Below are 26,863 nucleotides of genomic sequence, written 5' to 3'. Positions count from 1 at the left end.
CTGTGCTGAAGCAGGGATATCCTGAAAACCTGACCTGTTTGGAGGGGCGGGGGGAAGCTTGAGGACTGGAGTTGAGAATCCCTTGGCTAGATAGCAGTCACTGCTATGTTGCTGGTTATTTCCCCAAAGTACCAAGAAGTTAGAAGATGGATTCTGTCACCAAAAGGATCCCCCAGCTCAGGGAAGCTCAAAATAACAAAATAAAGAACAAATCCCCCAAAATAAAGGATTGCTGCTTTACTGGCTATCCAATATTGTCATAACATTTGGACTGGGTGGTCCAATTCCACTGATTGTTCTTAAAATGAAGCGGTGAGCGCGTACGGTCCGATCACCAGGCAGCTCTTTTGGGGAAATACTGGAGAGAATTGGTGAGAGCGTTTGTCCAGTTCTTGTGCCCCGGCTGGAGTCGCAGGGGGTTACGGTTAGTGCTAAAATCCTGTATCTCTGAGATTAAAAAAAACCTGATAAACCAGAACTGGACTGATGGAGAGAGTGATTATTGCCAACGCCGTTTCTTCACGAATAGCTGAATCACTGTTCCCTATAAAAGACCCTCCTAGGAGACGGGGAACTAAGCATAGTCGCATATTTAAAGTAGCAGAACATGTGTTGCTTATTTGAATAGGTTTGAAGCAGAGGGTCTGCGGAGATGACCCCCCTTTAATGTCAGCTCTGGGGTCCCCCTGCATCCCGATGTATGCACCTCTGTAGGGGGTGCGAATAGCAGCACCGCAGGTTTAAAGCTCCAGGTCACGCAGGCCAATAGGAAGCCGCAAGGGACAACATCGCTGCTTCTTATTGGCCCACGTGACGCGGGACCTTTAAAACCACAATTTCGATAGCCCCACACAGTCCAGCCGGAGCGGCTACCAGCACCCACTATGGAGGTCTCTGGAAGCAAGGAGGGGCTCCGGAGCTGAAATTAAACCGTTCAGATCTGGAGACCCCCTGCTTTAAAACTATAATGCTAAAGATATATGATCAAGGAAAGCAGGATTACTGTGTTAATAAACCAAGTGTAGCAGACCGACATGTCAAATAAAATGTTTACCTTTTAACATTTCAATGGTCACCAGATGCTTTGGGTGGGTTTTTACCATATTAAAAAATAATAATCCCCTCCTTGGATAAGCTATTATACCCATTATGCTGGAAAATGGTTTTAATGAGAACAGTTAGTTACAAGCAGATATTTATGTGCAGTACAATCATTAAACAGGCAGAAAAAGGCACTGTACTTAAAATTAGTGTTTATTGAAGGGTTACATTATTTAAAAAAATACATTTTATTAATAGAATAGCTTTATTCTTTTCGTCAAACCAGCGCTTTTGAATAGCAAGGATAAGGCATTATTACCATAACACCATTTAAGAATTGAGAACTAAAATGCAAGAACACAAATTTAGAAATAAAGGAAGGAACAAGCATATACTGCTGCCAACCAGAATGCTCAATTTGCTGTGCTAAATATATATATATTTTTTAATCTTGGCGACTATTTGCTAGAGCAAATACGTTAGTATTACACATTTAGGGTTACCTCATGCTGTTTCCTCCTCTCCTTGACCCCCCCCCCCCCCCCCAAGCCGTTCAGGTCACTATGTCCAGAGAGGTAATACCGCACATATACATATCCAGTATTACCTCATTTTTTACTGGACAGTGTGTCCAAATACAGGACAGTCCAGTTCTACACTGGACACCTGGCAACTCTATACACATTCCAGCTGCAATTGAGTTTTTCCTTCTGGTTGATGCATAATTTTATGTAAAAAAATTAACGTTTAAAGAATCATTACATTCAAAATCCTATCAGGTTTCTCCCCCCCCCACTGCTTGTTCATTGTGATTTTCACAGGATACAGGGGGAATATGGACATACAGTAAAGCAGCTGTCCAACCTGCCATTTTAATAAAATATATTATTATTTATATATTATTATTTTTCCCCTTTAATATGTACAGCAATACTATCCACACAATGATAAGTAGTTAGCTAAGTTGCCGATCGATCACAGGGGAACGGCTTGGGGGTTCACTAAATGGCTGTCAGTGCAGCAGAAGAGGACCAAAGATGAAAAGTTCTGTGGGGAAGATCATGTGACCAGGCAGTCAATAGCTGCAATTGGTGCATTGCTAGAGCACAAAAGGGGTGTGCCAGAGTCTGTTTCAGAAGAGGAAGGGGATGTGACTTTGTAAATGGTTGCTATACAGACAAAAAATGCTTGTTACATTTTAATACATTAAAAATGTCATTCGGTTTATAAAAAAAAAAATGCTACAATTATTTTCACATAGTAGAGAACTGATTTATTTTTAAAAAACCACGCAGGATATTGCCTGGTCTGCAGCGTTACGTTGCATCATATACGGTAACATTTTTGAACTGCAGCATATTAGGACAAGGGGAGTAACAAATAATATTTAAGAGAAAGGTCAAGATAGGTAAAACATGGACATTCCTGGGCTGGTCAGCCCACCTGCGGCTACGCTAGAACTTATTTCAAGAAACTGGATCAGAACCTGTATGTTTTTTTTAAATAAATCAGATGTGTCGTATTAGATAAACCTGGCTGCATTTAAAAAACAAACAAAAATAAAAATAAACCCCCTCCCCCCACTCTTGATGCCATTTTGAACGAGTTTTAATGTATTACGCTTCCTTGGGTTGCTATACAGCAAACATTTAGAAAATCACAGCTCTTCCAGTTTTAAAATAGGCGGCCATTTAGTGATCCCCGGGGAGCAGGATTTTCGCCCATCGATCTGCTGCTTAGATGATAGCTTTGCCGTAAATATAAGGAACTGCTGCATTAAAACAAAAACAAACAAAAAACGTGCAGGAGCCAATGCCCCTTTAAGTATTAAATGCAGATAAGGCATATATTGTATATAAAAATATTTTATATAACCGTTTCATACGTGCAGAACGTGACAATTTTTGTTCATACCATAAAAAAATGTACCTGTAAATTAATTGTAGAATGCATGTGAATCAGGTTAGTTATTACATGTGTGTTTGCAATGGTTTTGCGGATGAAATGGCGCCTGGATGTTCTCTTCACAGCTTTGATTGGCTGCCGTGTAAATAGGACTTCAGATAATTCTCAAACACAGAATCCACCTGTTTAACAAAAAAAAAAAAAACAAGATAAATACGAGGCTGTAACTAAGCAGGTGCTTTGGATTAAACTAAATATCAAGGGAGTTGTGAGTACACTTACATAGAAGAATGTGTAAATATAGGAAGGTGGTTCTTTGGCCATAAGGAACATGGGGATAGACGGGCGCACACAAGCCCCGAATAGTGTAAAACCTTATTTCATTGGATACAAATATAAAGGCAACAAAGGATGCAATTACCTAAAGAAAGCTTTAAAACCGCATGTAAAGGGTTAACCCAGCGGGCGGCCCCCGCGGGCCCCAGGTCTCTCAGATCAGCGTCCCGCTCCATGCAGGAGGTGGTCAGGGAGGAGACCTGGGACACGAGGGTGACGCCCGCTGGGTTAACCCATTACATGCTGTTTTAAAACTTTCTTTTGGTAATTGCATCCTTTGTTGCCTTTATATTTGTGTCCAATGAAATAAGGTTTTACACTATTCGGGGCTTGTGTGCGCCCGTCTATCCCCATGTTCTTCAGCGCCTATTTGGGCTACAGGAAGTTTGGAGACACCTCTCTGAAGGAGATTGCACCCGCCCCTATTGTGCATTTCACCGTTTTCCCCGTTTCATTTTGATATTGCATTTACGCTAGAAGGTTTGGGCGCGGTTTCGGGATACGGCCTGTATTACTGGTCTTTGGCTATAAACCCTACACTTCCTTGTGCTTAGTCATTAAATCCCCAATCTCTTGAGATTTAGGCATTATAAAACCCAAAATGGAACTAGGGGCAGGATTTGGCGCGACCGATTAAGGGGTCGATGTTCAGACAGAAATCCCCAATGAGGTCAAAGATAATGGAGACTGGGATTCCAATTGGTTGCTCGGCTTCAAAAGCAGCGTTCTTACAACCATACTACTCCACCCGGCCCAAGCACTTACTCAAATATCAAACCCAGGAATATCAAACCCATTACACAGATCATAACAAAATAGTACAAATCGCCCCGTGCAGCTGGAGGCAGATGCTGTAAAAGTGCAACAAAGATACAACCCACTCCTGCAGTATTCGGTGGGAGGCGGGTGGGGGCAGTGGTAATGGAGGAAGGCAAAGTCCCGGGCAAGGAGCTTTGATAATCAGTATTACACATATTTGATTTATCTAGAACAGGGGTGGCCAACACCAGTCCTCAAGGGTCACCAACAGGTCAGGTTTTAAGGATATTCAAGCTTCAGCACAGGTGGCTCAGTTAAGACCTATTGGTGGCACTTGAGGACTGGAGATGTCCACTCCCGATCTGGAAGGTTTAAACAAGTACACCTTTTTATTTACTGCTTCTTAGAACTTGGTTGTTGGGAAAAGCAATGAAACGGGTGTATGACTGCGCCCGGAGGCACGTCTGGTGTTACCTGCGTGTTCGCCGGATCTTTCTGAGCCCATTCAAATAGATGATGGTAGACATTTCCATCATAGGTTCCAAGGGCGGATAATAGCATCTCATCTGTATAGTCGAAAGCATCCACTAATAAAACGGCATCTTTCCTGTAACATTGCATTGTACCTGTTACAAAGTTTGCCTTCATTTTTAAAGACCCAAAGAGTAAACCCCTAGAATATAATAATTGTTCAACTTGTGGGCACTTTTCAAAGTAGACTACTGAAAATGGTGTAAAACGAATAAATATTTAGTTATACATTGAACTAGTGTTTTTCAAAAAGGGTGCCTAGGAACACTTGGGTTCCCCCAGGCATTCCTAAAAAGTTTCCTGCAATTTTCAGGTCATTTGAAAATGGTACCAAATACAGAAAAATGTACAATGCATCTAAATCTCAGACGTGCTATTAGAGAGGGTTGGGGTTCCTTTACAATGCATCTGATCTTAGACACGCTGATAGAAAGGGTTGGGGTTCCTCACAATGCATCTGATCTTAGACACGCTATTAGAGAGGGTTGGGGTTACTCAGAATTGAACAATATAATTATATGGTTCCTTAACCAAAAAAGGTATATATATAAAAAATAAAAAATAAAAAAAACACTGCACTAAACTTACATGAGTTGGTAGTATCCAAAATGCATGTTAGTTTATTTAATAAAAAGGGCGATACATTATTGCGTTAAAAGTAGGCTCCACTTACCTTATTTACTCAAACTAAAACTCACCGTATCAAAGCCAGAAGGTCCAAGTATGCGGTGGTCACCATGCCCATCTGCTTCCCTGACAGATACCCATCATGCAGGAAATCGCCTGAACTGGTGAAAATTCCATGCAACGCATGCAGGTCACAGACGCGTTTCAGAACCTTCTGGATTTCCGGTTCGCTTCCCAATGTCTTCAGCGCCTCGACAAACGTTTTCACGATCATGTAGCGACAATGGCCCTGGAAAACCGTTCAGTGTTAGAGGAGCAGAGCGGCTGCAAATGGGACACACTTCCGTACACATTGGGGCTACAGACAGAGGTGATCGCGCTGCAGACAGCGACAGCGAATAAAACAATGATACAAGACAAAGCCGCAGCTGTGAGATTTAACCGCTGTGGCGTTTCCGTAAATGTAGAAATGGCTCAGCAAACAAGGGGTGGGCAACGCCAATCCTCAAGGGCCACCAACAGGGCAGGTTTTCCAGATATGCCTGCTTCAGCACAGGTGGCTCAATCAGTGGAGTTGCCCCCCTTTGCTCTGTGAGCCTTATTGGCAGCACGTGGCACCATCGTACTTTTTACAATAAGACCCATAAAGTGACTCAAAAAGGAAATATTTGCAACTTGTTTGTGATGCAGAAGCGGTCAGTGACATTGAGTCGGTGTGAAGTTGCAAACTACTGTCAGGCATTTCCAACGCCATTAACCCAGATCCTTAGGAAATGTATGAAACAGAACCACCACCCAGGGAGCGAGAGGAGCGGGTGTGATACCTTTTATTGGACCAACAAGTAGCTGATTGATATGTTACAAGCTTTCCAACCTCTCGGGGGTTTCACCGGGTACGGCAGAAATAGAGGCATGTAATATACAGTGTATGTAAGAGGGATTTCTGGTTATAATGGATGTACGCAGGGAGCGTGAATACTTTCATTGTCAGGTTGGCGTTGGCGGCAACGCTTTGCCACGAGGCACTCGCAGAGTTCCCCGTTACTGGGCAGCCTCTCTCTGGTTGAATGTGAGGGTAAAAATTGTGCAGATTGTATCCTTTTATTTCCTTTTGGGCATTATATGACACCTTCACAATAAGGGCCCATGTGGACCAGGGGTAGCCAACTCCAGTTACCCCCACCCGAACAGGTCAGGTTTTCAGGATATCCCAGCTTCAGCAAAGGTGGCTCAATCAGAGGCTCAGGTCAAAGACTGAGCCACCTGTGCTGAAGCAGGGATATCCTGAAAACGTAACCTGCTGGTACCTCTTGAGGACTGGAGATGGCCGCCTCTGACGTAGAGGTATGTTTCAGGGTGTGGGGAACTAGATTTGGAATGACAGAAGAGCCCCTCTTTACTTTCAGACCTGGAACTAGTAGTTCCACTCGCTCGATTACGTGCGAGCTCAGCTGGCGAGTCCGTGGGACCCGCTCATTTTAATAGACACGAATCGCTTGTTAAATAATGTTGCTCGCACCTGTAACGAGCCATTTAACGTATTGTCACAATGAAGCATCGCAGCTTAAACATGAACGGGAAGGTATTGAGAGAATACTAACCATCGAAGCCTCGACCAGCTCCACCGATGTGCGGTTCCAGGCCACGTACTGCTCAGCTCCGGACTGAACCAAGCCACGCAGTTTATTTGCTGCAGAAGCTACGAGTCTGAAAAAGAAAACATACGAATAACGTACACTATACGTAAGATAGCTGCTGTGCCGTGTTACTTATGTGATATCGCATCAAGTCTTGCCCTCAAAAATGGCCATATATACCACACGTAATGGTGAGATAATGTAACGCGCCATAAAACGATTGAAGCTTCACTCCCCAGCGGGACCTTAAATCAAGATCTATCTCTCTATCTAGATAGCGATCTCTCTATCACAGGCAGAGGGGACGGTGCAGCCGGGGGTAGGAGCTTCTCCCTGCCCACTCCAGTTCGCTCCTCATTGCCGCTGCGCTGGTGAATACCCTCCCACTGCTCCTCTTATCCTGGGAACTAGTGATTAGCACGATCATTACGCAGCCCAAGGAGTGAGAAGGTACGATCCACGCCAGCACCATCCCCCACTCTCTCTGCACAGGGGAGAGTGGGTTGTTAAGGGGGGGGGGGGCAGCTGTTGAGGGTTGCAGATGAAGTCCCAAGGGATGCTTGTTGCCCACCAATCCTCTAAGCCAGGGGTGGCCAACTCCAGTCCTCAAGGGCCACCAACAAGTTAGGTTTTAAGGACATCCCTGCTTCCGCACCACCCATCGGTGACTGAGCCACCTGTGTGGAAGCAGGGATATCCTTAAAATTGGGCTTGTTGGTGGCCACTGAGGACTAGACTTGACCACCCCTGGCTTTGAGCACTGGTGGGCAACAGGCAGCCCTTGGGACTTCATCTGCAACCCCAAACAGCTGCTGGTGCTGATAGCTTCCCCTCGCTCCCTCAGCTGCTGAGAAGTCCTTCCCTGCTCCTCTCCTGCGTCAATCACTGGTCCCAGTGTGAGGAGCAGGACAGGATTACTCAGCAAAGTGTCATTCCTCAGCCTACCGGAGGGGGCAGGGAGAAGGTTTGCAGGGGTAACGTGCATGCCTTTAGTGGGCTTATGCTGCTGTATATCATGTTGCCCACCGCTGGCTTAGAGAAGAGGGGGGGGGGGGGGGAGATATGATTCAACTTTCAAATACACAAAAAGGGTTTCAACAAAGTATAGAAGGGAAGCAGATTTTACAATCAATTGGATTGTAAGCTCCTCAGAGCAGGGACTCCTCTTCCTTAATGTTACTCTTACGTCTGAAGCACTTATTCCCATGACCTGTTATTTATATTATCTGTTATTTATATGATTACAACGTGTATTACTGCTGTGAAGCGCTATGTACATTAATGGCGCTATATAAATAAAGACATACAATACAATACAATTTCAGAGAAAAAGAAGTGCTAGAACAAGAGGCCATTCTCCGAGCCGCAGGGTGTCCGGGTTAGGGAATATGTGAAGAAGTACTTCATGGAAAGGGTGGTGGATTACGGGAATTGCTTCCCAGGAGGGGTGGTAGGGGCTGATACAGGGAGGGAATTCACACATGCTTGTGATAGACACAAGGTTACCCCGAATATGTAAGAAAGCCAAAGATTAAATGGGGTCTGAGGTTTTCCAGCAGATCGGACAATGAGCAGACGGGATCCACCAAGGGGCTATCAAATGCAATCTGTGTGCCGAGGGAAAACATCACTGCGAGTATTAGAAGGGAAGGCAGGAGAGGCTGCAGGGGGTTAGAAATAGGTATAAGCCGGCCACACGGGGAACGTTTAGAATATACAAGGAACACTAAAACATGTTTATGGTCATTAAGGACCATCCCTGTCCTAAAGATACAAGGTAAGCACAGGTGCAAGGTTCTCATTCTATTGGTTTGGCTGCGTGGGCCGGAGCGTTACGGACAAGTCAGTTAGGAAGGAATTTAGGGGATAAAAGGTGACACAATGTGTACAGTACGTGCACGATGCTTAAAGCAGCGCTACGTGCGGCATGGTTTTCTTATTTATTATTATAGGATTGAAGCAGGGGGTCTCTGGAGATGAACCCCATTCATTTCAGCTGCGGTCACCCCCAGCTTCCTGAGATACTTACCTCCGTAGGGGGCGCCGGTAACCCTGGGAAGTTTAAATGTCCCGGTCACGCTGGCCAATAGGAAGCCGCCACTTATGACGTCATGGCTTCCTATTGGCCCGCGTGATGCAGGACATTTAAATCTGCCATTTTTGTTAGGCACACAAGGCTGCAGAGATACCAGCACCCCCTATGGAGGTAAGTATCTCTGGATTCAGGGGGTCCCCGGACCTATAATGAACTCAGGGGGGCTCCGGAGATACTCTGCTTCAAACCTTGTAATTTAAAAAAAAAAAAACATATATATATATATATATATATATATATATATATATATATATATATATATATATATATATATATATATATATATATATATATATATATATATATATATATATATATATATATACATATATACATACATACACACACACACACACACACACACACACACACACACACACACACACACACACACACACACACACACACACAACGCAGCTTCAAGAAACCAGCCGTAAAATCACTCCTCTGTTTTACCGACCTGTATGCCATCTGTTGATAAGCCCTTAAGTACATCTCTGGATTCAGGAAGTCCAAATGGTTACTGGCTTGACACCCACTAGGGATTGGTGATGCCAAATAGGCTGTGGAAGGAGGAAGAGGTTGGCCAGACTGAGCCCCAGCATAACACTTCACCAAAAACCTTGATGGGTGAAGCAAAAGAACGAGAGGAGAATGTCAGGCACATATACCTTGCAAATACTGCCTCATTGCTTCATAAACCAATATATCTACTGCAGCAGGGGCGGCCAACTCAGGGTTTACAGATTTCCCTGCTTCAGCAGAGGTGGCTCAATCATTGACTGAGCCAGTGATTGAGCCACTTGTGCTGAAGCAGGGATATCCATAAAACCTGTTGGTGGCCCTTGAGGACTGGAGTTGGTCACCCCTGTACTAAAGAGGACAACCCGTTGTCTAGGAATAATACCTTGCAGCCTGCAGATGTAGAACAGTATTTTCTCCCTCGTACGTGCACGAAGCCACTACTTTAGTGTACAGCGAGGGAAGGCCACTGAAGAGAGAGTACCCGTGTCCTCCGCAGGCCTTGCGACACACCTCTACTCCAGACGAGCAGTGTTCAGTGACAAGGCCTTTCATGCCCGCAGCAAGCGCATGAAGCTGAAAAAGACAACGTATCGGACATGTACACAGAACGGAAGAACTGCCAGTACCAGGGGAGATCAGCACACAGAGGATCGCTGCCTCCGTCCCCTTTAGCGCTATTTGAAGTCACAACTCGCAGCGGTATGGAGTTCTATAGGTGCGCGAAGAGGTTTTCAATGAAATGGGCACCGTTTATATCTTCATGGAAAAGCAGAAGTGTGCGATCACAGACTGTAAGAACATGATAGCGTCTTATTCCTGTCCAGCGGTTTATAGGACGTCCAGCGGCTTGTAGGACGTCCAGCGGCTTGTAGGATACAGCTGAATGAATGTTCAGCATTCTTGGTTCTCTGTTCGGGTTTCAGTTTTCCTAGCTGAGGTCGCTTGCATATTCCTCTTAAATAAACTTTATTTCATCTTTTCTCCCAATGGGACTCAACGCGCTTCACAATTACACTGCAGTGTGCGGCACGCAACATGTAGAATTTTGAGAGACACAGTGCCTGCCCAGAGGAGCTTACAATCTATGATTTTAGTGCATGAACAGGGAGATAAAGTGACTTGCCCAAGGTCACAAGGAGCCGATACCGGGATTTGAACCAGGTTCCCCTGCTTCAAACCCAATGTCGTTGTTTGCAGAGTCAGTGTCTTTAATCACTGAGCTGCTCCTTCTCTTAACCACAAGAGCAATGCGTGTTGACAGCCCCTGTGGCAGCTAAGGGGTTCATTTTTTGTCATTGGACTTTACAAAAGAGGCAAAAAACAGTACAGAGAATTATAATACAATAAGTGCAACAAAGTAAGACCGTAGGAAAGGAAATCCCTAACCCGGAGAGCTTACAATCTAAGTGGTAGGTTGGCAGACTTACAGAGACAGGAGGCGAGGGAATAAGTGCAGGAGATGGCGGTGCGTGGCCACAGTGGTTGGTAGGAGTGACTGTGGATGTGGGACAGTAGCCATGAGCCCAGGTTATTGAAATGTGTGGGGAGAGGGTGCTTGGCAGATACTGAGTGTGAGGGTGTCCCACAGGTAAGGGGCAGTGAGGGACAAAGGTTTGAGGCGAGAGAGAGCAGTAGAGGTGAAAGGGGTGGAGAGGAGACAGTTATGGGTAGAGGGCATGAGACAAGCAGGGGCATAGCGAGAGATCAAAAGTTAATATGTTGGGAGGAGCAGGCGTTGGATATATATTACCTCCGGCAGAGATGCAAAATTTCCCGTAGTAATCTCAGTGTAGACCTGGTTGTAACGATCAGTCACATAGTTTGCCATAAAATACATGGCATAGCCGGCAGCTAAGAGTGGCAGCAGCTTCTGTTGCTGGGTCTGGTAGTCAATAATTTTCACCTCCCCGGCACTGTAAACAAAATAAGTAATACATTGCGTTACCTCTCGGTTTCAAGTATGTCCTGGGCACAGAGTTATGATGACAGATACATGGTTACATTAAGTGAGCAGGGTTATATATTATATACAAGACATTGCATGCACAGTAATGGTGCTTTGTATCAAAAATTGTTACCATTGATTTGTTTTCCAAAAATGCTAATAGTTATAATAATTTGTATTATCATAATGAGGAACTGAATATGTGCTAACCTTGTTTTTTTGTTTTTTTTTTGTTAAATGATACCAATATAAAAGTATAACTACATTTAGTTAAAAAAACAAAAAAAAACCAGTGATGGTTACCATGGCAACTGCATGCATGTATTATTTATGCTGCCGATTTAAAGGCTGTGAATATCGCTCTTCGCGCGCCCACAGATCTGTACTTCCTGCGCCCACAGATCTGTACTTCCTGCGCCCACAGATCTGTACTTCCTGCGCCCACAGATCTGTACTTCCTGCACCCACAGATCTGTACTTCCTGCGCGTGCGGTAACAAACTCACAACCCTACATTCCAGCCAAGCACAGATAATCCATCGGCCGCCAAAGACACCCGTTCAACGGAAAACGCCAAAGGGCCATATTTACCAAGCTGTGCTACGTCACCAGACACCTTCCGGCCCATTAGAGTGAAGGGGACAACAAAGCATTATAAGTCAATGCCTTGCAGACCCCTATGGCAGCAAAAGGATGAAATAATGATGTGAATTCTCCTGTATCTGCAGTATTTTAGTCATTGGGAGTATTATATTCAGTGTTCGACAAACCTATACATTTGCACGCCCCGGGCGAGTGGATTTAACATCGTGGCGAGCTCCTATTGGCCCAAGCAACACACGTTTGGTACTAGGTGGCGAGTAGATTTTTTTGTTCGGCGAGTAGATTTTTTGGTGATTTGTCGACCACTGATTATATTTATACATTGATTACTGCGCTCGTTAGAGACTTCAGCAACAATTCAGATACTGATCAATGATGCTCGTAAAAGTGCGCTGGAGTTGCATTTAAGTGAAAGCACTCCCTCAAATAACTGTTTTTTTTGCCCCTTGTCACTGGGACGTGTGATCAGAGCGATAAAACCGTTTGTAAGAATATGTGATTTGAAGTTATGTTTTTCCAGCGCTTGTGCGCCCTCTGGTGACATAATGAAATAATGCAGATTATACCCCAACGGCTGCACACGAAAAGCGCTATTACGCCTACAAAGTGGACGGAGAGCAAAGACTCTTAGGCCACTCTTCAATAAGCCACTTCCCAGTGCTGGAGAGGAGCTATTCAAGCGAATTACACTGACATTTTCTCGGGCAAAGAATACGGAATATGGACATTTGTTTCATTTAAAAGCAAAACAATTCCTCCAAAGTGCGGGTCTCCTCTCAGAGAGATACACAGTACAGCTCCACTCACAGGTTGATAATGCAATTCTCTATTTAATATAACAGCAGAAAGAAAAGATTTCAGGTCCCATATGGACCCTTCATCAGACCTGAACCGTTCTCCTTCCGCTGCCTTTGGATGTCACATTAGAGAATTGCATTACGAACCTGTGAGTAGAGCTGTACTGTGTATCTCTGTCTGAGAGGAGACCTGCACTTTGGAGGAATTGTTTGTCATCGTTGTGTTGGCTGCACAAGCCGGGTTCTCCTCGCCTGAAACGGTTTTCCCTGCACTCTGGAATTCCTTTAAAAAAGCAGACCCCTTCCACGTCCACAGTGTAATCTTCCTTTTGGAGCACACCTGAAATACGCCAATAGCTAGATTAGTTACATGTGAGCAGTTCAAAAGTAGGATGTGGTTCGCTCACACTGCTAGAGCTTCTGCTTGGAAAAGCAGTGGTTGTGGGTTCTAGTCCTATTGGGTGGCACCATTCCAATCATTGGGTTGGTATTGTAGGCTCATCAACTCTATATAGTTGGTATGGAAATCCTTTTAGGAAGTGTTGGATGGGACTCATTTAAATACACTTTGCACTAGCATATCTCCCAGAGTACCTCAGGTGTGCTCCATTTTCAGCACAGGCCTATCTAATTTATTTAGAGGGACGTTTCAGGGGATAGATGTATGTGTGTGTGTTATATACATACACACACTATTAGCGACTGCTAATAAAATTACAGAGGTCTGTGGGTGTGTTCCTTTTTTAACAAATAAAATAACAATCACTGGCATGTATTCAATGGCGACTTTGAATGAATCCGTCTGGATTTTTTAGTATCCGCACAGGGATTTGGTCAAAATGAACAACGGAATTCTGGGAAATGGATTGGGACTGTCCCGCCCGTGTCTATTAAACATACCCAGGCTTCAGCTCGGACTGCCGGCGAACCGCAGAGTATCTGATGGAAATGACGCAGGCCTTTATCAGAGCGGCTATCGCTTCCTCGCGAAGCAGTGAAACCCGCACAAATATCATGCTGAAGTAATTTATCTTGTCTGATCCCCGCTTCACATAGGTGCCATCAGGGAGAACCTGCCAGTAAAGAAATCAGCGCGGTAACATGCCTGCTTCAAAGGCAGCGTGCACGGTGTACATATTGCAGTGTATATCCAGACATATTACGCTATTAAACTATATCATTGAGATTTCTCTCTGCGTCTCCCTCCCCCCGAACCGTACGAACTTGTAGTGACATATATAATCTATGTAGAGGTATCTGTACCGTGTTAGCCGAGCTTAATAATAAAAAACGAATCGATGATACCGTTCTGTGGCTAACAAAATGCTTTTATTTGTACCAGCTTTCGAGATATGCTGATCTCTTCCGGCGGTAGAAGAGATCAGTGCATCTCGAAAGCTCGCACAAATGAAAGTATTTCGTTAGCCACAGAACGGTATCATCTATTCGTTTTTGTATGTATGTATGTATGTATGTATGTATGTATGTATGTATGTATGTATGTATACACATATATGTGTATATATATATATATATATATATATATATATATATATATATATATCACACACACACACACACACACATATATATATATATATATTACAAACACATATACACACACACACACATATATATATATATTACACACACATATACACACACATATATATATTACACACACATATATATATATACACACACACACACACATATATATATATATATATATTACAAACACATATACACACACACACACATATATATATATATTACACACACATATACACACACACACACACACACATATATATATTACACACACATATATATATACACACACACACACACACACACACACACACACATATATATATATATTACACACACATATACACACACACACACACACATATATATATTACACACACATATATATATACACACACACACACACACACACACACACACACACACACACACACACCTTTTTTGAGCAGAAGGGGCAGGAATGGGATCAGAGAGATGGGGCAGTGAGCGGTGATGTCATCAAGTGAGGACGAGCTCCACACACACACCAGCCGTAACGCGCTATGTTTCAAGCAGTGCAGAGACTCAATGTGACCGGCCCACCCACCGCCCGTACTCTGAACGCCAGCACAGTCACCCTCACCAGGCTGTTCTCCTAAAAGAGGCTCCCAGTTGGTGTAACTTTTTAAGTATCAATTTTTTATGGTCACTTTTTGTCACATCCTTGTTGTGCTATCATTAAATCCCCATAGCACACGCGTGTGTCACGTCTGTGCATACCTCGGAGTATCTGCTCAGCATGTTTTCCCTGGGAATGCGGATGTTCCTCATCATGAGAAATCCATTGTCGATGTGCTCAAAAGACATTTTCGGACCTATGTCCCCGACATTTATTCCTGAGACGAGAGTTAGAAATGGGTTTTTTAATTTACACGCATGGGAACAAGAGAACCCCAAATAGTGTGCGAGTGCGAAGGATTTTTGTCGGTTGCTTTTCCACCCTGAAAGTCAAGAGATTGTGGCGTGTCCTACACCAGGGGTGAGCAAACTTTTTATGCCGAGCCCCCCTTTTCATCCATGAAATTTCTCGGCCCCCCCCCTGCCTGATGTAATCAAAATCACATGACGTCAGCGCACGTGAGCTGGTTCAGCCATTGAGGGCGAACCAGCTTTGTAACGCCCCCGCCACGCGTCTACAAAAAAAGTATTTATAGCACAAATTACATAACTTAAAAATAAATATTATAATATTTGTCTAATAGCGTTCCCATTTCTGCTGTATTATTAATCTCTCTCTTCCCGCCACATTAGAACACCTCAGGACCTCTCTAACCTCTTCCAGTCTCTCCCTGTATTTCTCACTCCCCCTCCAGTCCCTCTCTATTCCTCCCCTCAGTGTCTCCCCCCCCCACTCTCTTTCCCTCCCCCCAGTGTGTGTCTCTTTCTCCCTCCCCCCATTGTCTCTCACTCTCTCCCCTCTTCCAGTCTCACACTCCTCTTCCAGTCTCTCCAACTCCCTGTATTTCTCACTTCCCCTCCAGTCCCTCTCTATCCCTCACCTCAGTGTCTCCCCCCACTCTCTTTCCCTCCCCCTGTGTGTCTCTCTCTCTTTCTCCCTCCCCCTAGTGTCCCCCTCCCTCCATTGTCTCTCACTCTCCTTCCAGCCATTGCCTCTCCCTCCCCCCAGTGTCTCTCTTGCACTCTCCAACCAGCTATTGTTTCTCCCTCCACCCGGTGTCTCTCTCACACTCTCCCTCCAGCCATTGTGTGTCTCTCTCCCTCCTGCCAGTGTCTCCCTCCCTCCCACCAATGTCTCTCTCATCCCCATGTAGCTCTTTCAGCCCCCCCTCCCCATGTCACACTCACTCTCACCCCCCTCCCCATCTCACACTCTCACCCCCCTCATGTCACTCACACCCTCCCCATGCCTCAGTCTCACACTCACTCCCCCATGTCCCAGTCTCACCCCCCATGTCCCAGTCTCACTCCCCCCCCATGTCCCAGTCTCACTCCCCCCCCATGTCCCAGTCTCACTCCCCCCCATGTCCCAGTCTCACTCCCCCCCATGTTCCAGTCTCACTCCCCCCCATGTCCCAGTCTCACTCCCCCCCATGTCCCAGTCTCACTCCCCCCCATGTCCCAGTCTCACTCCCCCCCATGTCCCAGTCTCACTCCCCCCCATGTCCCAGTCTCACTCCCCCCCATGTCCCAGTCTCACTCCCCCCCATGTCCCAGTCTCACTCCCCCCCATGTGCCAGTCTCACTCCCCCATGTGCCAGTCTCACTCCCCCATGTCCCAGTCTCACTCCCCCATGTCCCAGTCTCACTCACCCCCCATGTGCCAGTCTCACTCCCCCATGTGCCAGTCTCACTCACCCCCTCTCCCCATGTCACTCACGCTGATGCAGGAAGCAACGAGATGCTGCTGTGTACTGTAGCACAGCGCAGCACAGCGCCACCTAATGGCCAAAAGAAAAATTGCAGCTGCAGACGGCTTTTTTCCCTCTGCTCCTGGCAAAATCGCCGCTGCTTCCTGCGCCCCCCCTAAACAATCTTACGCCCCCCCAGGGGGGCGCGCCCCCCAGTTTGCGCACCGCTGTCCTACACAACAGCTGCACTTCAGAGATCAGTGACCATCGTTCGCTGAACCTCTTCTCTGCCAGAGAAGCGACAAACCACATTATTGCAACATAAACTGGATTTGCAACAAGCTGAAGGAACTCACCCTGCGTACGCAACATGTTGTACCTGCAACTAATATAGGATTGTAGGATAGGTGGGCGTCTGTATAAGGAAAGTGAATTTGAAGTTGGTGAAACCCATTCTGAGATTTCTATGGTGACATATTGTCCCTATGCTGGGCAAGATCTACTAAGCAGGGATTAACTAAACACATTGTAGCACTCTCTGCTTCCGTGTATGGATAAGATATTACTGATGCAGCGGTTATTGTAGCAGCATTGCTTCCCGAGGCCCTTCCCCTGCAAATCCTGCTCGATACTATGGTGTGTATCCAATGGTTGGAGATGCCAAGCGGCAGTGCTGCTGCAATATGAAAGGTCAATATCTGCTGCTGCATGAGAACCAATTTACATAGGATGGGGATCTTTACCTGGTAAGGTGGAGTGATCCTGGAGGCTTCGTATCTGCACGATGAACGGGTGCATCCCGTAATCCTTTCCTTTAACATGCAGTTGGGCCTGAACCAGGGCGTGTGTGCACGTCTTACCCACTGCAAACGGGAGTCAGGATTGGAAATCAGTAAGGCGAATTCTTTGCTGCAACCAATTGCAACCCAGAGGAGGTTCCTCAAAAGCTACAAAGTCCGGCAAATAACCAAAATAGATACAGCCAGAAGATTACAGACATGCTCAAACAACTCAGGGGTCAATCTCAAGGACATTCAGGTGATGGGAAAAAATGATGTTCTATAATGCAAACCCAATGTTACCAGAACCGAGCAGATCTCTACATCAATCAGCGAGAACAAGTTATAAATAATCAACTTACAATCTCCTGGCCACCATTTTGTTGCAGTTAGTTTGGGGGTGTTTATGACAAATTCCTGCGTGGAGATGTCAAACGTCGCTGTGGTTTCCAAACCGCGCAGATATGTTCCTGGGAGAAGATAAAAAGGCACGGCCCACGTTTGTTACTTAAACTGGAATATAGAAGGTAATATAACTGCTCACCTATATCTTATTTGTCCTAATTGTCAAAGGGAAGGTGCAAGGGAGGTAAACAATATATGTATAACAGAGAGAACTCATATAATGGGTTCAAAGTACCCCACTATTTGCACTCATTACCTAGTAGTTAATAAACAGATGCCCCTAATGCCAAATGATCAGATCCCTTGCCAGGGAACTGTAAGCGATGAGAAAACAAAAAAGTTTTATTACACAAATCATTAATACCCTCAAAAGTTTTAAAATATATAAAATCCCCACGGAGGAGTAATGGAGAAGATGGGATTATATTATCTGCATTACTATATCACGTCATTAGTCAGTTAGGATCCCTATCTTCCCCTGCGGTTGGTATAGTCATGCGATATAGTGTGAGCTTGCAATTAATTATGACAAACAGGCAATAATGAGTTGCTAGCTCACACTATCGAAACTGCAACTTTATGTAATCACAATCCCACTTGTACCAATCAGTGGATATCGCTGGTCAGGAGACAGGAGTGAGTTACTGAAGAGATTGCTGATACAAGCGACGAGTGAGGTATATATAATGGGACTTCACCTTCACTGAACCAGCCCCTGAGGAAGTGACGTCAGTCACGAAACGCATAGGGTCAGAGGTCACGGCGCCTCGGAGAAGTACTGGTTGTGAGAACGTGTTAGTCAAGTAAGCAGGAAACAGCGTCATCGAGACATCGCGAGAGAGGCTGTTTTGCATGTATGCAGGTGTGTGTGGATTTCCCTTACTCGGCATCCATCTTGGAGAGTGCTCCGAAGTCAGAGGGACATATACCACACATCGGGGAGCCCGCGAGGACCCTTACTGCTGCCGGCGTCTGCCTTACTTGGTCATACACGCGTTTTATTCCAGTCCTGCTGTAAGTAGGGTTTTAAACCCTTGATGACCCGCTGCAGCAGGCTCCGTTTGTTTTAATAAATAGTTATTTTATTTTCAACTTGTTTGTTTAGTGTTATGTCTCTTATGTGTTTTATGTTGTTTGTTCAATTTTAATATTACGTATTACACTATTATTTTCTTTTTGTTTCTGTCCCTATGTCACGGACCCCCGGATTGGAGATCTTTCAGTGAGTGATTGGACCATTTGGATTCTCTCCCCCTCCATTTGTTTGGACTCTATTTGGGACTTATTGGACTTTTTTGGGCGCTGGTTTGTATATGTTCTTAAACTGGAATATAGCGATGTGAGTAGCGGCGGATTTGCCAAATGACGCCGCGGACGTCATCAACATGATGGCATGTGATGTCATGTTGGGGCGTCCGCGGAGTTCTTTGACGCTGGGGTTCCAAAGGAGATGGAGCGCGGCAGGACGCATGCAAGTACATTCCCATTAGGCCCGATAGACTCAACAGCGCAGAAAATGCATATGCGGACGGACATTTTTGCCACCTTAGGCTTGGACATAACAGGCCTAACGGTAAATCCGCTACTGTAAGTGGGGTATTTTGCTGTACCACGGTCTTATGCCTTCCTGCGGTCTTCCCGACTGAGGCCGTGGGAGAGCATGGGGCCTCGGTACAGTTCTTACCTTCTCTTTCGTGTCACACTCCTTTAGCTGTGACGTTACATGGTGTAGCCATGGCAATGTAACGTTACGACTCACGTTACCATGGCAACACGTGGCTGTGTGATGCCACGTTGCCATTGTCATGTGACGCTGGAGGAGTGTGACCTGAAGGAGGAGCACGGCACCAGGTAAGTGCCGAAGGTGCCACTGTTTAGGTAGTAACTATATAGAAAATTCAATCTGGAGATCAAGTAGAATTCAAGATTGTAGTGTAAACAACAGGAAGTGAATTATGGGAGCAGCATGTTCCAGAACGGCTGTTATTTGTACTACATAAAACCAATTCATAAACAGTTGTTTCACATGTTTTCTGCACAAACTTACCGTGTCCGAGTTCTGTTTGGGCATATGTTCCTAAAATGTTATAATTGGTGGCTAGTGGAAGCCACGTGGAAATCTGCTTGTCTGAGCCCAGCGTTGATACGCATTTCACAAATACATTGTGGATGTTAAGGGCCACCTCTCCTCCAAGTGTTCTGCAATCAAAACAGGAGGAGGTCAGAAGAAGCATGTTAACGTCCGTCAGAAACTTGCATTCGTCGCAGAAAAGGAACAGCAAATGAGTTTGTTCAGAAGCTACAAGTATCCCACCGCGTTGGATTACGGACTTTTCCCATGGTTACCCGTGTCTATCTCAAGCACTTTTGAATTTAACTGTACAAGCCTGCTTCACCCTATAGACTGGGGGTGGCTAACACCAGTCCTCAAGCAGCACCAACAAGCCAGGTATTAGCTATTCTGGCAAAGTATTCTTACTGAGCCACCTGTGCTGAAGCAGGGATATCCTGAGAACCTGACCTCTTTGGGGGTCTTGAGGATTGGAGTTGAGCCCCCCCTGATCTAGAGGAGGTTTACCAAGGCTTTTACAATATTATACGATCTTATCCAACTGCTGTGTTACTTTACTTGCCTATGTGCGTAAAAACGAAACCTAAGGCCCCTTTCTTTATGGAGGCAGACATTATTGTACCCCTAAATATTAAGCAAATGTCCATCTTACAGTTTTGAGAACCTCTGTCTGAAGAGAGTAGGAACATTGGACTGTATGCTGGTCTGATGCACTCAGGGCATAAGAGATATAAACAGATTGTAAGCTCTTCGGGGCAGGGATTTCCTTTCCTATTGTCTGATTTTGCTGCACTTATTGTATAATTAGAATTCCCTGTACTGTATTCTTTGTGAAGCGCCGAGTACACTTTTGCCGCTATATAAAGACATACAATACAATACAACATCTGCCCTAAAAGTTTTGCCTAACAAGCTGAGTTTGGATTCATATTCCTGATCATTAAAAAAGGTATTAATTGGCTGAGGATTTGAGTCACCCTATAATAATAGTGCCACATTACTACATGACAAAATAAATGTTTCTCAAACCCTTTTGGGCATGAATTGGCATCTTTAAAGACGAACTACAGTATTTGTAACTATGGACAAGATAGCCCTTTAGCAAGACTTTAGTACCAAGGGTGTTCTAATCCTTATTTTATTAAATATTTTTGATCTCATTTAAATGAGCTTACTTACTTTGAAGTTATAAAGTATTCCGGGGAGTTCCCATTACTTACAATCCGAACACCTGCATATATATTTTTTCATTATAAAAGGATAAACACTCCCTTTATATCACAGTCTGTGAAAACTCAATGCGTGATAAGAAGCATTATATTACATGTAAAATCCAATATCCCTCCCGCTTCTCGTCTTGTTTTAATCTGATAATTGATGCCTTAAAAAGGTGCATTTACTTTGACACCAATCAATATTCTCACATTCTAATCCTTTAATCTTTCCCGGAAATGTCTGTATTGTGAAACCTCTCGGTGGTTTCTCCGTGTACACGGCAGCTCGTCTCAAATGCTTTATTGATATCAACTTCTTGTTCTCAGTCCTGTCTGTCTTTACAAATGTTCATTTACACAAACATGCCGCAGCCAGGACGCTGGACACGAAGTGATGGGCATTTCGGATGGAAGTGTGATTGAGCAATATGACAGTAACTATTCGCAGAACGTTGCCATGAAATCAGGTTTCTGATCGATCAGCAGAGTTGTAAGCCGGTTATGTTAATGTTTGGGAACTTTTGGGTTCAACCCTAAGTAAAATGCCTCTGCCGATTCTGAAGCTGTGATAAGTGACAATGAGATAGGAATTCATTGCTTTACTGCCAGTGGCTTGCACGACATGACAATGCATGGCTAGTATCTCTGGTGCTTGGCTATAGCCTAGAAGTAGTGTTATCAAACCCAGGAGTCCGGAAAGGGGATTACAATGTATCAATCTGTGCTCCTGACTTGGGCTTCTGAGTAAGGCTGCGCTTACAGTGCTGGCCACAGCGACGTCGCGTCAAAACAAACGCATTGCCGCCATCGCGTGCGCTTATAGTAAGTGCGACGCAATGAAGCGACGGCTTGGTCGCTATCGCTGGAAGTCATCTCTATTTGATTTTTCCAGCGACCGCAGCTCGACGTCACCGTCGCCGGCACTATAAGCGCGGCCTAACAAAGCGAGACATCGGGCGAAGCTGAAAATATTCCGACCTCTTACAATGGCACCAGACTGGGAAAAAGAACCACGTGCTTTGTATATAGACTAGATTTATTTTAACCCTTTCACTGCTAACGAGACATGAGTTCTTTGCAGCTCTCCCTGTGACTTTGGGTAAATTACTATCATCATCATTGTGCCTCAGGTATCAATCATTAGACTGGGACTTCTCGTTCCTGCAAAATATTCTATGTACTGTCTGCTATAAAGAAGAGAAAATGATTAACTTGCGTGTAACTTTGAGCTCTGCCGCACGGTTAATGTCGATGGCCCTGATTTGTATGGATAACAACAACAAAAACCAGAAAAACCCAAACAACCTATAAATAAATTTGCTCTCCGGGCCTTCGCTGGTCCATCCCATTGCCTTCATCTTCTCCTTCAGGTAGAAAGTAATCCGAATGGCCCGTTCGTATCGTTCTTTGCGGCTCATGAAGTAAATTTTTTCCCGGCTGAACAGCGGATCTCTGTGAATGGCGGACTCTGCAAAGTGAAACCGGAAACAGTTGGAGAGCACGCACTCGTCGCGTTTGTTGCCGGCCGCACTTATAGTCCCGGCGCGTCCCGGCAAAACAAGTTGATTTAATCCGCCGCGTGTGCCTATAGTGTGTGTGACCGCGATCAAAAATCGCTGAAGTCAATGGAAATGGATTTTTCCGGTGAACGCCGTGTGACATCAGCGGCACGTGAGCGGTTCAGCCAATGAGGGTCAACCACTCACGGCCACGCCCCCCGGTCGCCGTCTCGTACACTATAAGGCTAAGGCCCCGCTCCCTCCGTCAGCGCTCCCGCACTGCAGACAGGCGGGGCGCTGACATACCGCGATATGCGGTCTGTAAGGAGCGGGAGCCGGAGCGGGAGGTGGGCGGGAGTGGGAGGCTTGAGCGGGAGGGGGGCGTGGCTTGAGCGGAGGGACCCGCTACTCCCCCCCCCTCCCTCCACGGGCTCGGGCTGACATACACACACGCAGGCACTCTCTCACACGCAGGCACTCTCTCTCTCACACACACACACACACGCATGCAGGCAGGCACACATATACACACACACACACACACACACACAGAGACAGACACTCCACACTCCTCCCCGCTCCCCGAAGCCTCCCCTCCTCATTGGCTCACAGCCACACCACATGACGCGTCGACGCTAGGGATCACCATTCTCTTGTATCCCATAGCGGCTGACGGGTCACAGCGTGTAGCGAGCTGTGCAGCCAGGGGGGACCGGGACCGGCTCGGGAGGATTCCCCTGCTGGTGGGGAACGCCCGTGCAGCCGCCCGCGCCGCCGGGCGCAGCGGGTCCCAGGCCTAAGCTATTACACTAAAATAGCTCATATCAAATAGCTATTATCTAATAGCACTACACTTTATTACACTAAAATAGCTATTACAATGGCGACGGATGACGTTGCGTAGCCGGGACTATAAGCGCAGCCTTAAACAAGCACAGCAATTAAGTAATTGTAATCCCAGGCCAACATTTTCGGAATAAAAGGCTGGTTCAAAAAAAAAAAAAGTCAAGCATCTTAGTTTAGTGAGTACCAGAGGGGCCTGCAATGCATTGACATTGAAGGGTTAATTCAGTGTGACATGGGCCTGTAAGCCACACACACTACAACCAGAGTTTATTAACCTGATTTGCACGGAGAGAACACTAGATCATTAAAAAAATTCCGCAAACCGATACTTTTCTGTGTCGTGTGTGTGTGTGTGTGTGTATGTATGTATGTATGTATGTATGTGTGTGTGTGTGTGTGTGTGTGTGTGTGTGTGTGTGTGTGTGTGTGTGTGTGTGTGTGTGTGTGTGTGTGTTTCTAAATAATAGTTTTTACACATTGTATTTTTTCACTAAAAATTCAAATGCAAAAGTCTCCATTTAGATTTGTATTTACTTTTGTTTAAAGTTGCATTCTTGTGTATTTATTGTAATGTCTTGTTCTATAAAATTAATGGGACACACCTGGGCTTTGGGTACCGTAACACCAGAGGGTTACCCCAAATGACACCTTAGTTGAGAATAATAATAATAAAAAAAATTTTTTTTTTAAAAAGGAGCTATCCGTAGCAGGAGAAATTTGTCATAGAAAGTACTAGAACATCTTGTTTTTAGAGATAAGGGATCCAAGCAAAAATCGCCCCTCCAAAAAATGTAACTATTGGCATTCATGTAGGACAAGGCAGGGAAGGATGGTGACGCTATCTAAATGGCATTACCCTTATGCCATAAATACTAATTTATAAGGAGTATTGGGACATACGTTCAAATACAAAATAAATGACAGGTCATTCAATATAGTTAGGACACACAATTGTAATGGTAATATATCAAAAAGACATGATACATGCCAACCCAGCCCTAATATGTCAGCCTAACACTAATATGCCAACCCAACCAGCACTATCTGAGTCCTAGCAATGTGGAAGAAAATGCTTGCGGCTAAATAAGAGAGAGGGAGAAGGTTCTAGAGCCGCTGCTGGGTAAAGGGGACACGTTCATAGGAAAAATATGAGATTTTACAGGGGCATCTGCACCCAGTGAGACAGATACAATGAAACGCGTTATCTTTGTACTCTGCTTCCTTGCAATGATCTAAATGACCCTTGGAGTGCACATTGTACTTCTGTGTTTGCGGTGTACAATTAATGGGAGGAATTGGACTTCGGGTTCCTGCGGATCAGCACCGCGTGCTCATCTGTTTAATTAATGCCAACATCACCATTACTTTACCGAGAAGGGGGAAAACTATTTACACAAAGTATTTGTCAACACTACAATGTAACCACATGGAGAGGTGAGATACAGAAGCAGGGGTGCTCAGCTCTATCGTCAAGACTCCCCCCTCCCCCCAACAGGTCAGGTATTCAGGATATCCCTGCTTCAGCAAAGGTGGTGAGGTCTGACTGATTGAACCACCTGTGCTGAAGCAGGGATATCCTGAAAACCTGATCTGTTGGAGGGGGGGGGGGGGGCTGTCTTGAGGACTGAAGTTGAGAACCCCTGCTCCCAGGCATGTTAAAAGTAGGTGTGGCTAACTCCAGTCCTCGTGGGCCACCAACAGGTAGCGTATTAGGGGATACACCTGCTTCAGCACAGGTGGCTAAGTTAAAGACTCTGAAGCAGGGAAATCCTGAAAACCTGGCCTGATTGTGGCCCTTGAGGACTGAACTGGCCCAACCCTTGTTCAAAAGATTTACAACAATGTCTATGATAGGGAGATGCCCGGAACTCACCCACAGATCTCCGCAGGCGCGTGTGCGCTGCGCCCCCGTCCAGTATGTTGGTGAGGGTCTCCACACGGAAGGAGGGTGACTCCCTTTCACTGGCCAGATCCGGATTAACATCTTGGCTGATGGCGTTATTGAAATCTCTGCTCACTTTCCACCACGCCATCCTGTGTTGTACAGTATGTCTTTATTTATATATAGTGTTAGCCCGGCCCCTCTCCCGCAGACAGCCCGGCCCCTCTCCCGCAGACAGCCCGGCCCCTCTCCCGCAGACAGCCCGGCCCCTCTCTCGCAGACAGCCCGGCCCCTCTCCCGCACACAACCTGGCCCCTCTCCCGCAGACCTGGCCCCTCTCTCGCAGACAGCCCGGCCCCTCTCCCGCAGACAACCTGGCCCCTCTCCCGCAGACCTGGCCCCTCTCCCGCAGACAACCTGGCCCTCTCCCGCACACAGCCCGGCCCCTCTCCCGCACACAGCCTGGCCCCCTCTCCCGCACACAGCCTGGCCCCTCTCCCGCACACAGCCTGGCCCCTCTCCCGCACACAGCCTGGCCCCTCTCCCGCACACAGCCTGGCCCCTCTCCCGCACACAGCCCGGCCCCTCTCCCGCACACAGCCCGACCCCTCTCCCGCACACAGCCCGGCCCCTCTCCCGCACACAGCCCGGCCCCTCTCCCGCACACAGCCCGGCCCCTCTCCCGCACACAGCCCGGCCCCTCTCCCGCACACAGCCCGGCCCCTCTCCCGCACACAGCCCGGCCCCTCTCCCGCACACAGCCCGGCCCCTCTCCCGCACACAGCCCGGCCCCTCTCCCGCACACAGCCCGGCCCCTCTCCCGCACACAGCCCGGCCCCTCTCCCGCACACAGCCCGGCCCCTCTCCCGCACACAGCCCGGCCCCTCTCCCGCACACAGCCCGGCCCCTCTCCTGCACACAGCCTGACTCCTCCGCCTGCTTCCAGTGCACATAGGAAGGAATAGTGCTGCAGTCAGATCAGAGACTGCCTTTGTTACTGGCTAATCTGCGGGGGGTTGGGCTGTGCGGTTAGAAAGCGACACCCTGGTTGCACCGAATCCCTGTCCCTCTGTTACTCCTCCCAAGCCCCCGGCCTCTGCTCTAAGGTCAGGCTCTCCGGTCTGTACTGTATCACACGTGTGTGCCAGGTTATTGCTTCTTGTTTTAAGATGCTCCCTAAACCGGTTTGTTCGGTTTCATGGTTTGTAGCTGCAGTGGAGCGGGTCAGTCGCTTTCCTGGTTTTTAGGTGGACGTGTAAAGATGGGACAGGCATTCCTGCTGCTATCACACCCCCCCCCCCACAAGCCCCAACCCACCCACAAGCCCCAACCCACCCACCACCCCTACCCCCTACCCCCCACCACCCCTACCCCCCACCCCCCACCCCCATCAGAAAAGCCAGCCTGCAGGCGAGTGCTTAAAGCACAACTCTGGCATTCTCCCTTTTCTTTGTTTTCTTATTTGTAT

General features: G+C 46.3%; 1 protein-coding gene across 1 annotated transcript; it reads right to left on the bottom strand.

The window, feature by feature from the left end:
* Nucleotides 1-1,238: 1,238 nt before the first annotated feature.
* Nucleotides 1,239-25,674, bottom strand: ACOX2 (acyl-CoA oxidase 2). The gene is made up of 14 exons (XM_075574790.1): nt 25,387-25,674; nt 22,474-22,636; nt 19,931-20,082; nt 17,841-17,948; nt 17,443-17,562; nt 15,111-15,226; nt 13,701-13,873; nt 11,207-11,369; nt 9,839-10,029; nt 9,392-9,553; nt 6,801-6,906; nt 5,271-5,488; nt 4,516-4,648; nt 1,239-3,128 (listed from the first exon to the last, which is right to left on the bottom strand). The coding sequence occupies exons 1-14, from the start codon at nt 25,544-25,546 to the stop codon at nt 3,066-3,068; spliced, it is 2,028 nt and encodes a 675-aa protein (XP_075430905.1). The 5' UTR covers nt 25,547-25,674; the 3' UTR covers nt 1,239-3,065.
* Between the last annotated feature and the right edge of the window lie 1,189 nt (nt 25,675-26,863).

This window comes from Ascaphus truei, chromosome 17 (assembly GCF_040206685.1).
Source record: "Ascaphus truei isolate aAscTru1 chromosome 17, aAscTru1.hap1, whole genome shotgun sequence".
In the NCBI taxonomy this organism is placed as follows: domain Eukaryota; kingdom Metazoa; phylum Chordata; class Amphibia; order Anura; family Ascaphidae; genus Ascaphus; species Ascaphus truei.
The sequence above is the reverse complement of the archived record's forward strand: the minus strand, read 5'-3'. Positions and strand labels throughout refer to the sequence as shown.